Here is a 16,706-nt window from a genome sequence, read left to right as displayed (position 1 = left end):
TGTATGTCAATATTTGTAATAATCTATCAGTATAATTACAATAAACAGTGTTTTACCTCTACTATGGTTTTCAAAACATTCAGATACCTAATCTTATATAACAAGCAAGCAAATAAATAAACATCCATGGTTAGTAAAACAACATTATTTTTGCTTCCTGCTTCCTTGCTTACTGACATCCCCAAACCACACACACAACATGTGAGGGTATATATAGGGAGGATGAGGAAACTAATAACATTTTGTGGGGCGATTGCTGCTTTTCCCTGATTTGACAATTATAAACATTATCACACAGACCCACAAACACCATCACTCAAGCACAAACACACACAAATCTGTGTTTGTAGATGTTTAGTCTTTTTCTGTTTAACTGTCCAATGGATTCTCCTCCGTGAATGAAACAAGCCCACCCCCCACCACCACCACCACCACCACCACCACACCCACCCCCCTTCTCTCTCTCTCTCTCTCTCTCTCTCTCTCTCTCTCTCTCTCTCTCTCTCTCTCTCTCTCTCCAGTGTGATCTACGCATTTCTGCCAGTCTTTCCTCCATTTAATGTTCTCTGAAAGCCCTTTATGTAACTCAACCTTACAGCCAGAGCGAATGAACGGCACACTAAACAACCACAACAAGTGCATCTCCTCAGCCTAGTATTACCCACAAACCCCTGCTGACAGCGTCTGCCCACATGACTTCCACCCAGAGATAAAGAGCCCATCTGACTTTAAACAGTCAACACAACATTTATATATACATGAGAACGGCATGTACTTTGGGTCTTTTTTTAATACGTGCATTGAAATGGTACCTCAAGAAGGATGAGAGTGAGGAAGACAGGAATGAGAGATGGAAAAGAGAAGCTAGAAAATAAAAGAAAGGAATAAGAGAGGGAAAAGAGTAGATGAAGGGAAGGAAGGGAAGGGAAGGGAAGGGAAGGGAAGGGAAGGGAAGGGAAGGGAAGGGAAGGGAAGGGAAGGGAAGGGAAGGGAAGGGAAGGGAAGGGAAGGGAAGGGAAGGGAAGGGAAGGGAAGGGAAGGGAAGGGAAGGGAAGGGAAGGGAAGGGAAGGGAAGGGAAGGGAAGGGAAGGGAAGGGAAGGGAAGGGAAGGGAAGGGAAGGGAAGGGAAGGGAAGGGAAGGGAAGGGAAGGGAAGGGAAGGGAAGAATACCAAAGTACAGTACTTTCATACCATGGTACTATTTTACTACCATATTCAAGTATCATTGTATTTGTTTAAAAAGGGCTGACAGGCATCACAGAACAAACACAGTTACTAAACTGAGAGCCTCATTAACATACAGCAAAATATAACATTATTAACACAGGCAAAATCAGCACAACACACACGCACAAACACAGGAGCAAGATTCTGGAACGAGAGGAAAGAGGCTAATATACGTACTGCTGTAGAGAGTGTCTATCCAGGAGAGCCTGGGCAGCTCGCGAGTGCTCAGGTGCTCCATCCCCCCGTCTGCCGTCTCCTCCAGTGCTGCGTCTCCTCCGAATGCTCCCTGATCTCTTCCCTTACTATATCACTCTGTTTACTCGCCCACAACTTGCCTGATCTTCTTAGTGATTATGGAGGGAGGTGGACATATCTGAGTTTGAGATACAGAGCCGCTGTGTGTTGCTGAAGAGAGATCCACACGTCAGTGTGTGTCGGTTCGTACTACAGCTCCTCATATGTAATACAACAGGCTGGAGCTGCTCGCTGCCAACGGTTGCTATGGGAAGGAGAGGCACTCCTCCCCCCTCTCTCTCTCTCTCTCTCTCTCTCTCGCTCGCTCATTCACTTTTGTTCAATCCCCTTTTCTTCAGTCCACTGCCTCAATTTTGTAATTTCATTCACTCTTATCTCTAAATAGTAGTGGTTGCTAAGGCTAGTACAATTTTACTATTGTTTATAATTAGGGTAATTGATTGGAACAAACACAACCATAATTATTGAAGTTTGGTATATAACTCAGTCCCCAACTTTTTGTGATTTTGATTTTCACCTAAAACAGTCATAAAAATAAAAAAAACTAAGGTTACCCTCAGGTGCAGAATTTAGTAAAAATGTAATGGGCATAAAACGTCCATTGTATATTGTCATTAGTGTAACGCAGGGGTTTTCAAACTTTTTTGTCAGCTGAACCCCATTTGACCAAAATAATATACTTTAACCCTCTGGAGTCTGAGCTCTTTTGGGGCCCTTTAGAAGTTTTGACATGCTCTGACATTTGTGTTTTTTTCAGTTGCATATAAACAAATTAATGGCAAAAGTGTAATTACACTGTATTCAGCACAAACTGGGCTACCAGAATATGTGAGCAACATGTATGTACATGCTTGTATTTTTGAGAGAAAAATGTTTATGCACGGATTTGGAAAAAACAAAAAAAAATTGTTTTAAAATGAAGGCCTCAAAACACACAATAGATATCTGTTCCCAAGACTTTTGACTCCATCTTGTATTTCCATAGAGTTTTTTTCTTTAAACTGATGTGAGAATCATTGAGCCTACTCATTCACATAAAACAATACACTGATTTAAAATTTGTAAGACAGTTTCTCTTCTCAAAGCCAATATGCGAGGAGCTGCATAATGAATGAGCTTCAGGTAAGTCTGTGACAGAGAGCAACAGGGCAAAGGAAATATATATTTTTTTGTAGTTTATTATATTTGGAATGTAATCAACAAAGGCCTATTATATTTTAAAATCCAAAGTCCAAATATTTAAAATTCTTAAATCAAGATTAATTTACTAGATAAGTACAAATTTCTGGGCGGAAAATCAAAATTAAGTGAGTTTTTGCTTAGTTAACTTTATTGTCCCCAAGGGGAAATTCTGCTTGGGCACAGTGCAGAGTTGCTTCATAAAGGTAGACCAGATAACTTAAAACATATTATCTGTATTATCTGCCACAACAATTTATGATTTATTAAACCATAATTTATGATTTATTACACCAATTTATTAAAACACAACAATTAATGAGATTAAAACCATGTTTTTACTCCAAACTTACTTTATATTACAAGTCAAATGTTATAAATAGCCAAGCCAACATGGTATAAATAACACAGATAAGCCATATATTGTCGCGATTGTGTGTTTATTATCTTGAAACGTGTCAATCTGCATGTTATAACGATTTCTGGAAGCTGTTTATGTCAGAGAGAATGTCACATGGTATCTTCCTCATGCGTGCTATATGGACTACATGTGCACGGAGCGCCCTCAGGCTGCCAGTATGAACTGAAAACACAACAGATTGAAATAACACTTCTCTGTATAGAAATTTGACACAGACGTATGATAATCTATCAATATTTCTCCTCATCTGCACACTTTTGAACTAAAAGCCCTGAGGGATGTTGTGTTGTCGCGAGACTTCATGACGAACATAGAGGACTTTTTTATGAATGACATCAGCTGAAGCTCATATTACAATCTAAGGTACCGACGCGGTTTTCATATTCATAACTCCTGACACATAGTAACAAATTACAGTCACTATATGTCTTTGAGAATAAAACAGAGGTCAAAAATGGAAGCTTGAGTCTTAGATCTTTTAAATGATGTATAGTTTGTCAAGGTTATTACTTACATCTGACAGTAATTTTGAGCTAATTTAAACAAAGAAAGCTTCAGTGTGTCCTCGTGCAGGTTTTTGCGTTTAATATTCACAGATGCTTACAGAGTAAACTTTGCCTACTTACACACAGCGGGGGATGGTTGCTTCCAGAAATGAACAGCTTTTCATGGAGAATTATTCCAGGATTATTATTGCGTCTCAAAACGATGTAGCTGAAGTAGGCTATAGCAGTTCTTGATTTGTTTGTTTGAGTTGATGTGTGATGTGTGGGCGTTTGAATCTCAATAGAACGTGCGCTCCGTGGGCGTGGACGCATTAGTGTATAATGAGCCGCTCAGGAACGACTAACATCTCTCTGTTTTCAAACAGATTACATAAACACAGAATATTTGTTTTTGATTTGGTTTACAGTGTTTAAAACCTGACATTTCAGCGTTTCTTTAGACATATATCTCATGTTTGTGAGACAAGTATTCACTAAGCTAGAGGTCATTTTCATCTGAATGAACGTCTTTGACAGAGAGGCTGCAGATCGCGCATCATGTTTGTTTTCTTTATTTTGCAAAAAGCACAACAATTTGTTTTTATTGTGACTGTACACAAAAAAATAGAAACTTAACAGATTATAATGATGTATAACACTTGCCTGAATTATAAAAAAAGACAGAGTTATTTGAGTCTCTTTGGCACTGATAAGAAAAAAAAAAAAAAAAAAAAAAGGCGTGACCGCCGACTCGAGAGGGTTAACTCAAAAGTAAACAAATGTAATTGATGATATTGCTCCTGAGAAAGTCAGGAAAAAGAATGGTAGACCTAAAGCACCTTGGAGAAACACAACAGCAGTCCAAAGTATGAAAAGAAAATGCAGGAAAGCTGAACGCATGTGGCGGAAGACAAAACTTGTAGTCCATTATAACATTTATAAAGACAGCCTTCATGATTTCAATGTGGAACTAGGCAAAGCTAGACACACCTTCTTCTCAAATATTATAAACAGAAACATAAATAACACCTGTACTCTTTTTGCTACTGTCGAGAGACTAACAAACCCCCCAAAATCACATTCCCAGTGAATTGCTCTCTGAAAGCAAATGCAATGAGTTTGCCTCCTTTTTTTCTGAGAAGATCAATAATATCAGAAAGGCGATCACTATATCCTCATGCTAAGCTGAGGTCAGACACTCTCGTCCCCAATTTCAGAAATTAGTCACTATGTCTGATTTCGAAGCAATCGACAGTAAAATTTTAGAAGAAACGGTACAGCACCTTAAAATATCAACCTGCGCCCTTGACACACTCCCCACTTTGTTTTTCAAAAGTGTGTTTAACTGTTTAGAAGCAGATCTCCTAGAAGTTGTAAACTCCTCACTTCTTTCTGGGACTTTTCCAAACTCCCTTAAAACTACAGACCAATCTCAAATCGTCCTTTCATATGCAAGATCATTGAAAAAGTTGTTTTCAATCAGCTGAACAAATTCTTGAGCTCAAACGGATACTTTGACAATTTTCAATCTGGTTTCTGATCGCATCACAGCACAGAGACAGCCCTCATAAATATAATAAATGACATTCGCTTATATACTCCTTACTCCTAAAAAAAAAAAAAAATACTCCCCCTTGAACTGCCACCTTAACGTGGTGGAGGGGTTTGAGTACCCGAATGAACCTAGGAGCTATGTTGTCCGGGGCTATATGCCCCTGGTAGGGTCTCCCAAGGCAAACAGGTCCTAGGGGACGGGTCAGACTAAGAGCAGTTAAAAAAAAAAACCTTATGATGACCAAAAAAATGAGGACCGTGACGTCGCCCGGTACGGCGCAGCCGGGGCCCCACCCTGGAGCCAGGCCTGGGGTTGGGGCTCGTATGCGAGCGCCTGGTGGCCGGGCCTTCCCCCGCGGGGTCCGGCCGGGCTCAGCCCAAAAGAGCGACGTGGGGACACCTTCCCGTGGGCCCACCACTCACAGGAGGGACCGTAAGGGGCCGGTGCAGAGAAGATCGGGCAGCAGTCGAAGGCAGGAGCCTAGACAACCCGATCCCTGGACACGGAAACTGGCTCTTGGGACATGGAATGTCACCACACTGGCGGGGAAGGAGCCTGAGATTGTGCGTGAGGTTGAGAGGTTCCGACTAGAGATAGTCGGAATCACCTCTACGCATGGCTTGGGCTCTGGAACCACACTCCTCGAGAGAGGATGGACTCTTCACCACTCCGGAGTTGCCCATGGTGAGAGGCGGCGGGCTGGTGTGGGTTTGCTTATAGCCCCCCAGCTCTGCCCCCATGTGTTGGAGTTTACCCCGGTGAACAAAAGGGTCGTTTCCCTGCGGCTTCGGCTCAGGGATAGATCTCTCACTGTTGTTTGAGCGCACGGGCCGAACGGCAGTGCAGAGTACCCGGCCTTCTTGGGGTCTCTGGGAGGGGTGCTGGAAAGTGCTCCGACTGGGGACTCCATCGTTCTACTGGGGGACTTCAACGCCCACGTGGGCAATGACAGTGACACCTGGAGGGGCGTGATTGGGAGGAACGGCCCCCCTGATCTGAACCCGAGTGGTGTTCAGTTATTGGACTTCTGTGCTAGTTACGGTTTGTCCATAACGAACACCATGTTCAGGCATAAGAGTGTCCATCAGTGCACATGGCACCAGGACACTCTAGGTCGTAGGTCAATGATCGACTTTGTGGTCGTTTCATCTGACCTGCGGCCGTATGTCTTGGACACTCGGGTGAAGAGAGGGGCGGAGCTGTCAACTGATCACCACCTGGTGGTGAGTTGGATCCGATGGCGGGGGAGGAAGCTGGACAGACCTGGCAGACCCAAACGTACTGTGAGGGTCTGCTGGGAACGTTTGGCCGAGCCCCCTGTCAGAGAGATCTTCAACTCCCACCTCCGGCAGAACTTCGACCGGATCCCGAGGGAGGCTGGAGATATTGAGTCCGAATGGACCATGTTCTCCACCTCCATTGTCAAAGCGGCCGCTCGGAGCTGTGGCCGTAAGGTCTCCGGTGCATGTCGAGGCGGCAATCCCCGAACCCGGTGGTGGACACCGGAAGTAAGGGATGCCGTCAAGCTGAAGAAGGAGTCCTATCGGGCCTGGTTGGCTTGTGGGACTCCTGAGGCAGCTGACATGTACCGGCAGGCTAAGCGGACTGCAGCCCAGGTGGTTGTGGAGGCAAAAACTCGGGCCTGGGAGGAGTTCGGTGAGGCCATGGAAAAGGACTATCGGCTGGCCTCGAAGAGATTCTGGCAAACCGTCCGGCGCCTCAGGAGGGGGAAGCAGTGCCCTACCAACGCTGTTTACAGTGGCGATGGGCGGCTGTTGACCTCAACTGGGGATGTCGTCGGACGGTGGAAGGAATACTTCGAGGATCTCCTCAATCCCGCCATCACGGCTTCCATTGAGGAAGCAGAGGCTGGGGGCTCAGAGGAGGACTTGTCCATCACCCAAGCTGAAGTCACCGAGGTGGTCAAGAAACTCCTCGGTGGCAAGGCACCGGGGGTGGATGAGATCCGCCCTGAGTACCTCAAGTCTCTGGATGTTGTGGGGCTGTCTTGGCTGACACGCCTCTGCAGCATCGCGTGGCGGTCGGGGACAGTGCCTCTGGGATGGCAGACCGGGGTGGTGGTCCCTCTTTTTAAGAAGGGGGACCGGAGGGTGTGTTCCAAATACAGGGGGATCACACTTCTCAGCCTCCCCGGGAAAGTCTATGCCAGGGTACTGGAGAGGAGAATACGGCCGATAGTAGAACCTCGGATTCAGGAGGAACAGTCTGGTTTTCGTCCGGGCCGTGGTACACTGGACCAGCTCTATACTAGGGCTGCACGATATGAGGAAAAGCTGCGATGTGCGATAACATTGTTTAATATTGCGATGACGATATGACTTGCGATAAATATTCAAATGTGAATATAGCTATACTGTTCCCATGTCTTAGTGCTTTAATAGGTCGTGTTCAGTGTTGGGCAGTAACGGAATACATGTACCTACATGTACCGGCATCACATATTCAGAATACTATGAGTAACTGTATTCCGTTACAGTTACAATTTAAATAGTTGATATTTAGAATACAATACATTGTTGAAATCAATGGATAACATTAACGATACTTCTCTTTTTCATGAGTTTATTTACTCTCTAAATAAATTAAGGCAACTCATTTCTCAGAACGTCCCAATATGAAAACAAAAAAATGTACGGTTTGCGTGATCAGTCACAATAGAGTCGGAGAGGAGCAGCGGGAGCTAGAGGTAGAGATGGAGCCAGAACAACAGAGCCAGGGCAAGAAAGCGTTTCTATCTTGGAAATTCAAACAGCATTTCATATTAAAGAAAAAAAGAGAAGGGAGAACGAAATAGGCCTAAAACACGGCAGTGCAACTGTGCAGTGGCGCGGTGGCGGATACACATGCACGCTTAGGCCAATATATTTTTAGCCTATATTATATATATAAATTCGTTATATATTCGTTAAATATATTATTCATATATATATATATATATATATATATATAACTATATATATATATATATATATATATATATATATATAGAGATATATATATATATATATATATATATATCTCTATATATATATAGTTATATATATATATATATATATAGAGATATATATATATATATATATATATATATAGTTATATATATATATATATATATATATATATATATATATATATATATATATATATATATATATATATATATATATATATATATATATATATATATATATATAACTATATATATATATATATATATATATATATATATATAACTATATATATATATATATATATATAACTATATATATATAGAGATATATATATATATATATATATATATATATATATATATATATATATATATATATATATATATATATATATATATATATATATATATATATATATATATATATATATATATATATATATCTCTATATATATATAGTTATATATATATATATATAACTATATATATATATAGAGATATATATATATATATATATATATATATATATATATATATATATATATATATATATATATATATATATATATAGTTATATATATATATATATATATATATATATATATATATATATATATATATATATATATATATATATATATATATAGTTATATAGTATATATATATATAATGTATATATATATCTCAATTAAATAGCCTACATTTTGAAAATAAAAAATATAAGGTTCAAACATGCGTGTTTATTTTAGTAGGCCTACCTCCGTCAGTGAAACAACATAGCCTACTACAGCCTGTAAAACATTTGAATAAATATCTGTAAATAATCGAAATATAAATAATATAAGTTAAATATTAGTTAAAGAAAAAAAATTGTTTATATTTCCCCATAGACGTGCGTCATATGCCTTTGCGCTGAAAGGGATGACACGAGCAGGAAAGAAGCATCGTTTTCTAATATCTTCATGGTTTCTTCTGATGTTCCAAACTTGTAGTAAATTTGAAGAACGAAATTATCTTCCACAGGGTCAAGAACGTATGCTTTGTTTGATTATGCGCTGTGAGAGAAAGCGAAACTAAAAATCTCCGGCGTGTATGAAATGCGCTATACACAAAATCTAGACCAAGTCTAATAGCAGCACAAACTGTGTTAAATAAAGTAAAGTTTGAAGTAAAATGTATCTGTCCTACCTTTTCTACTTTACCACAGTAAATGATGCGAATATAGCCTACTCCTAAATAAATCAAACAAGGAAGAAATGTTTAATCCCCTGTCAGAGACGTAAATGAGGATTTGGGAAAATAAATAAGAGATTCCATGTCCAGTAGAATAAAATGGAGTAAGCCTATTGTTAAATTCGTGGAAAATCGTGTGACCAGATAGCAAAACGCAAGCAAACTTAAATTTGGCTCACCACATAAAGCCTCTCTCGATCGGCATGAATCCATATGTTTCCATGGCTGTGATGTAAAATTTAACTGCGAACCTATTATTTATTTTGTAAATAAAACTTTGTTCTTCACTCGTGTCATAATATTCACGTAAAACAGCTTCACATACAAAAAAAAAAGTATTTTGGCCGACCACCGCAGGTGCTCCTGCTTAGTTGACGTGCAACGGATCTTGGGCTAGTAAATCAGCGCATAGGAGAATGTTCTCCTATGCGCTGATTTACTAGTCCAAGAGCCGTTGGCCCCGTTTGACGTTAGCTAAATATTTTATAATATATGTTTAGTAAGCAGGATTTGATGGCCGCATTCCTACACTTATAAAATGCAATTCAATGTGGAAGTAATCCAAGTATTCATAATACGTTACTCAGATTGGCGCATGTAATAAACTGTATTCCCTTTTTCATCGTGTCAGGCTGTCTGTTGCGATATGTTCATCGCGGGAGTTCATATCCCGATGACGATGAAAATTCGATGTATCGTTCAGCCCTACTCTATACCCTCTACAGGGTGCTGGAGGGTTCATGGGAGTTTGCCCAACCAGTCCACATGTGTTTTGTGGATTTGGAGAAGGCATTCGACTGTGTCCCTCGCGGCATCCTTTGCTAAGGACTGTCCGGTCCCTGTATGACCGAAGCAGGAGTTTGGTCCGCATTGCCGGCAGTAAGTCAGACTTGTTCCCGGTGCATGTTGGACTCCGGCAGGGCTGCCCTTTGTCGCCGGTTCTGTTCATAATTTTTATGGACAGAATTTCTAGGCGCAGCCAGGGGCCGGAGGGTGTCAGGTTTGGGGACCACGCGGTTTCGTCTCTGCTCTTTGCGGATGACGTTGTCGTGTTGGCCCCTTCTAACCAGGACCTTCAGCATGCACTGGGACGGTTTGCAGCCGAGTGTGAAGCGGCTGGGATGAGGATCAGCACCTCCAAATCCGAGGCCATGGTTCTCAGTCGGAAAAGGGTGGTTTGCCCTCTTCAGGTTGGTGGAGAGTTTCTGCCTCAAGTGGAGGAGTTCAAGTATCTAGGGGTCTTGTTCACGAGTGAGGGGAGGATGGAACGGGAGATTGACAGACGGATCGGTGCAGCTTCTGCAGTAATGCGGTCGATGTACCGGTCTGTTGTGGTGAAGAAAGAGCTAAGCCGTAAGGCGAAGCTCTCGATTTACCGGTCAATCTACGTTCCTACTCTCACCTATGGTCATGAGCTTTGGGTCATGACCGAAAGGACAAGATCCCGGATACAGGCGGCCGAAATGAGCTTTCTCCGCAGGGTGGCTGGGCGCTCCCTTAGAGATAGGGTGAGAAGCTCAGTCACTCGGGAGGAACTCGGAGTAGAGCCGCTGCTCCTCCACATCGAGAGGGGTCAGCTGAGGTGGCTCGGGCATCTGTTCCGGATGCCTCCTGAACGCCTTCCCGGGAAGGTGTTTCGGGCATGTCCAACCGGGAGGAGGCCCCGGGGAAGACCAAGGACACGCTGGAGGGACTATGTCTTCCGGCTGGCCTGGGAACGCCTCGGTGTCCCCCCGGAAGAGCTAGAGGAAGTGTCTAGGGAGAGGGAAGTCTGGGCATCTCTGCTTAGACTGCTGCCCCCGCGACCCAGCCCTGGATAAAGCGGAAGAAGATGGATGGATGGATGGACATTCGCTTAAAAGGTAGGGTAGGTAGGATTTGGCTAATAAACTTTTTTTCCAAATTTGTTTAAACTTTCTTTATATATCAATACATAATTAAAATGTAAGTACTCAGAAAAAGAAAGTATAAAAATTGAGTGTCTGTAGACCTCTCACGACTGTTTTAAACACAGCTCATTATTTCCATTCACTCCACCTTCTCCCTTCTGGGCTCCTTCCAAAGCCACGCCCCCAAAACACATGAACGCGTTACGCCGACCACGATCAGCTCAGCTGAAAGACGCATTATTTACCTGAGCCGAGTGGAGAAGAAGTGCATGTAGTGGCATCATATCAGAATCACATGTAATAAAAAATCTAACTTTACCAATATGAATATAAACAAATAAGATGTCTTTTAGTACTCACTATCAAGCTAGAATAACGATACTGGTAAAGTTTAAAATACACACACAACACAGTGTCTACGACACACACAGATACAAGTTAAAAACATCAACATAAACATTGGTAGAGTATATAAAAACAAACCAAGGGCCGAAATAAACGTGCAGGTAAAGTTCCCGGTGAACATGGTAAAAGAGTTTAGACAGAGGGTAGTAGCTAAAGCTAACTTAGTTCTAAAAAAAAGTTCCTGGATGCGGTGTACAAGCTTTTACACATGCATTTTGTTCTCTAAAGTTACATTTTGCGAAATTCAACACGACAGCGATCAACTTGAGCTAGGCATATTGAGTATTTATCATCTCTACTAATGGTTCACTAAGTGTATAACATTGTAACTTTATGCTAAGTAATGTTATGTTAGCTATATTAGGCAGCTACGTGTGCTAGTGAGACATGCTTCATGAAAACATAAACCAAAAAAATGTATAATCAAAATGAAAGATTACCTGTCCAGCAGAAATACAGCCTCTTGAACTCAAATCAAACGGGTGCGCCAGGGTTGCCAGGTTTTCACAACAAAATCCGCCCAATTGCTACTCAAAACTAGCCCAAAACAAGCCCAATCGTGTTTCTCCGGTAAAAATCGCGTTTGGGGGGTAAAATATGTGTCTTTTTTGGTAGGGCTGCCTGCTAAAATTCGGAAGTTATTCTTCTTTGATAATGTTAGTTTAAAAAAGCAACTGTTAGTGTTAGCTCAGGTCCATTAAATAATACAGTTACAACTTTTGATTTTAATAATGTGTTATTAAATGCTGAAATGTACATTTAACTAAGATTAGTACAAGCTTTAGAAGTATTTTTCATTGTCAGTTTGTTAATGAATTAACTAAATGTTAAATAATGGAGCCTTATTGAAAGTGTGTGATTGAACAACAGTCAGAACATATTCAAACAATATCTAGGGCATGTCATTTAGTCCAGATTAAAATATAAAATGTTTAAGTTTGAAAATGACTAGCCTTAAGTCTTTAAGTATTAAAGGGTTAGTTCACCCAAAAATGAAAATTCTGTCATTAATTACTCACCCTCATGTCGTTCGAGACCCGTAAGACCTCCGTTCATATTCGGAACACAAATGAAGATATTTTTGTTGAAAGCTGGTGGCTGAGAAAGGCTTCAGATAGGCCTCCATTGGCATTCTGTACACTTATACTCCCAAGACCGATAAAAGGCACTTAAAATGTCGTTACAAAGTCCATCTCACCACAGTGACTCTACAATAATCTTACGATGCGACGACAATAGTTTTTGTGCGCAAAAAAAATCAAAATAACACCTTTTTCCAACTTGTTACTGCCTTCCGTGTGTGCCTCCACGACGCATGCGCGAGAATATGACGTAGCGCCGGGGTTCGGGAATCCATGAAATGCACACTTAAGCCCCATTTTGAGCACTACACCGAGACCTAAAGCACGATCAATGTAGAATCCAACAGCTTAGACACGCGCGTCTTCCTCTGCTTGTCAACTAATCGCTTCTGGGTCATCTGTCCGAACGCCGGATCTGCGTCATATTCTCGCGCATGCGTCGTGAAGTGTTCTTAAAATGCATTCTAAAAATCTGAATAATTCGTAATAAATAATTATTCACAGTATTTTGAAGTGCCCACGATAACAATATTGTGCATGTTCATTATTGCGGTATATCGTATTACCATTTACCGGCACATGTCTAATACTGATACAAGTAAATTATCAGTGCTGGTACTACTCGACCTCAGTGCTGCATTTGACACTGTCGATCACAACATACTTCTTGACAGGCTGGAAAACTGGATCGGGCTTTCTGGGATGATCCTTAAATGGTTCAGGTCATACTTAGAAGGGAGAGGTTATTATGCGAGTATAGGTGACCATAAGTCTGAGTGGACATCCATGACATGCGGAGTCCCACAAGGCTCAATTCTTGCACCACTCCAATTCAACCTGTACATGCTCCCACTGAGCCAAATAATGAAAAAGAACAAAATTGCTTACCACAGCTCTGCTGAAGACACCCAGATCTACTTAGCACTATCACCTAATGACTACAGCCCCATTGACTCCCTGTGCAAATGCATTGATGAAGTTGACAACTGGATGTTCCAAAACTTTCTTCAGTTAAACAAAGACAAACCTGAAGTCATTGCATTTGGAAACAAAGATGAAATTCTCAAGGTGAATGCATACCTTGAAGCTAAGGGTCAAAACAACTAAAGATCAATTCATGGAATCTGGGTGTGATTCTGGAGTCAGACCTGAGTTTCAGTAGTCATGTCAAAGCAATAACTAAATCAGCTTACTATCATCTCAAAAATATATAAAGAATTAGATGCTTTGCTTCCGGACAATACCTAGAGAAACTCATTCATGCTTTTATCACCAGTAGGGTGGACTATTGTAATGGTCTTCTCACCGGCCTTCCCAAAAGGCCATTAGACAGCTGCAGCTCATACAGAACCCTGCTGCCAGGATTCTGAGCAGAACCAGAAAATATGACCATATCACACCAGTCCTCAGGTCTTTACACTGGCTTCCAGTTACATTTAGAATAGATTTTAAAGTATTATTACTGATATATAAATCACTTAATGGCCTAGGACCTCAATACACAGCATATATGCTGATAGAATACACCTTACAGATCACTCAGATCATCAGGATCAAGTCAGTTAGAAATACCAAGGGTTCACTCAAAGCAAGGAGAGTCTGCTTTTAGCTATTATGTCAGCCGTAGCTGGAACCAGCTTCCTGAACAGATGTGCTCCAACAGTAGCCACTTTCAAATCCAGACTCAAAACACATCTGTTTAGCTATGCATATACTGAATGAGCACTGTGCTTTGTCGGAACTGCTTGTACTTTATTTTGTTTCAATCTAACCCCGTTTCATCTTTGCATCGTTTTACTCTTTTCATCCTTTTATACCTGTATAGTTTTTATTTTTGTTTTTTATTATTTTTATTATTTTCTTATGGCTGTCTGGGTGGAAGATGTTGAGAGACGGGAGAGTGATAAATCAAAATCCCTCCGGTGCAAGGACGATCCGTTTAGATCTGCTCTGACGGTAAATATTAACAAAAATATTTAATATTTGACAAAAATTGATAAAGAGACCCCTGTGATGTTCAATTCTAACAGCTAGGGGCTCGTCCGGGATATTCCCAAGAAACACGGGACTGAGAAGTCATCCTCCATCACAGGTAAGTTGTCTTTGTATGATTGCCTGTGGTGGTAGGATTGATTGATCCCATAGAAGGTAGAGATAGCCCTGGTGGTCCAGTCGAGGAAGATTTGTCTGTAAGGGTTATGTTTAAATGCACAAATATTTTTTGAGTACTCCCTCCAGTGCGAGGAAGACCCGTTTAGATCTGCTCTGACAGGTAAAACATTTTGAGATAGCCCTCCAGTTAGGCCAAGAAGATTTGTCTGCAAGTGTACTGTTTAAACGCACAGTTACCTGACAAATATTTTTAAAGTAAACCTGACTCTCCATTTTCTTCCACTCCAGATAGGGGTTATACTATATATATATATTTTTTATTTTATTCACTTACGAATATTTTCTTATTATAACTGTTCTAATTATACTTTTTATTTTAATTTTTTATTATTTTGATTCTGATTTTGTTTGAAATGACGTCACACCAGTTAGCTTGATTTATGTCAGGGCCTTTAAAGTAGAAACTGAAGTTGTAATTCTAATGGAGAGCAACACTAACACTTTTTTTTCATGTTTAATACTGTAAAGCTGCTTGCTTAGATGCAATCTATTGTATAAAGTGCTATTTGAATAAACGTGACGTAACCAGTGGCGGCCGGTCAATAGGGGCACCGCCCCCTTCAAGTTAAGCCCAAAGTATACTTCACTTTTTATGCGTACATGAGGGTCAGCGCACAGTGCTCGTGGCGCAAATTTCATCATCAAAAGAATATGCGCATACTGTACGCGCACCGCCGGATTTTTCGTAACCGCGCGTACTTTAAACGCTCAGGTTGCCCATGCGCATTTCATTTTTTTTTGTCAGTATTTACATGGGTTGTAACTCGTGGCGAGAGATTGATCAAAACTGCGCATGCAGCGAACACCTGTGTACGCGTACGAGTCAAATAAAAGTATACTTTGCAAGGCTGTGTGTTCGACTGTGTGAAAAAACTGTGTAAAAAAACTGAGTATACTTTGGGCTTAAGGCAGAGAAGAAGGCTACTTCAACATGTTAAAACTAGTATGACTAGTAGTCATGTTAGCACCTATTAAAAACCAAACAATCTAAATTGTATTTTGTTTGTTTTGTGTGGGCGATGCGCTGGACAAATGGGTGTCTATTAGGTCTGTAATTTTTTTAATCGCATGTGTAATTGGCCCGTTTCAGATTGTCCTCGGGGCGCAGAGTGTGGTGCCCCAGACCCTCCCACTTTTGATTTTAGAGAATCAATATTGTTTTTATATATTTTAGCCTCATCTGATTGGACCGTTCACAACTTTGAAGTAGGCGCAATATCTTCCGGGATGAAAGTAAATTTGGTTTTATCTTTACAAAAAAAACAATCACAACAAGGCGTTCAAATTAAGAAATAAATAAGTATCATGGAGCTTGGACTGAGTTTGCGAGCTGGATGCGATGTAAGTCATGCATTTTATTGTTTTCCCTGTTTGCTATTTCAAAGTCCTGTCACTGAAGCATTGTGGGCAATGACACAGAAGGTAAATGAAACAATGCAGTTTAACTTGATGTGATCATCGAGGTTACAAGCACAAGGGCTTGTGTAGATGATATATAGTACAATGGATGGGCATGTCTCTGTTCAAATAAAATGAGTCTTTAGTTCACCCAAAAATGAAAATTCTGTCATTAATTCCCTCATGAGCTCTCTGACCCCTCTATAGACAGCAATGTAATTAACACTTTGAAGTCCCAGAAAGGCGGTAAAAGCATTGTTAAAATAGTCCATGTGACTCCAGTGGTTGAACCTTAATTTTATGAAGCGATGAGAATACTTTTTTTGCGCAAAAAACTAACAAAAATAACGACTTTATTCAACAATTTCTTCATGTCTGTGTCAGTCTCCTACGCAGTTTATGTTGGTCAGCTTCTGTGTCAGCATCACACGCATGCG

At 40.8% G+C, this 16,706-nt stretch overlaps 1 protein-coding gene across 2 annotated transcripts in view; it reads right to left on the bottom strand.

Moving 5' to 3' along the window:
- Positions 1 to 16,706, bottom strand: part of abr (ABR activator of RhoGEF and GTPase) — a 453,886-nt gene that overhangs the window by 382,510 nt on the left and 54,670 nt on the right. Inside the window, exon 1 of one of the 2 annotated variants that reach the window (XM_079816091.1) lies at positions 1,405 to 1,730. The exons of the other annotated variant lie outside the window; for it this stretch is intronic. Within the exon in view, the coding sequence (XP_079672217.1) occupies positions 1,405 to 1,465 (61 nt within the window). The 5' untranslated portion in view covers positions 1,466 to 1,730. Of the gene's footprint in view, positions 1 to 1,404; positions 1,731 to 16,706 lie in introns of those variants that run through there. 2 annotated transcript variants of the gene reach the window in all.

This window comes from Gobio gobio (assembly GCF_949357685.1).
Source record: "Gobio gobio genome assembly, chromosome: 4".
Lineage (NCBI taxonomy): Eukaryota > Metazoa > Chordata > Actinopteri > Cypriniformes > Gobionidae > Gobio > Gobio gobio.
This window is presented reverse-complemented; position numbering and strand designations above follow the sequence as displayed.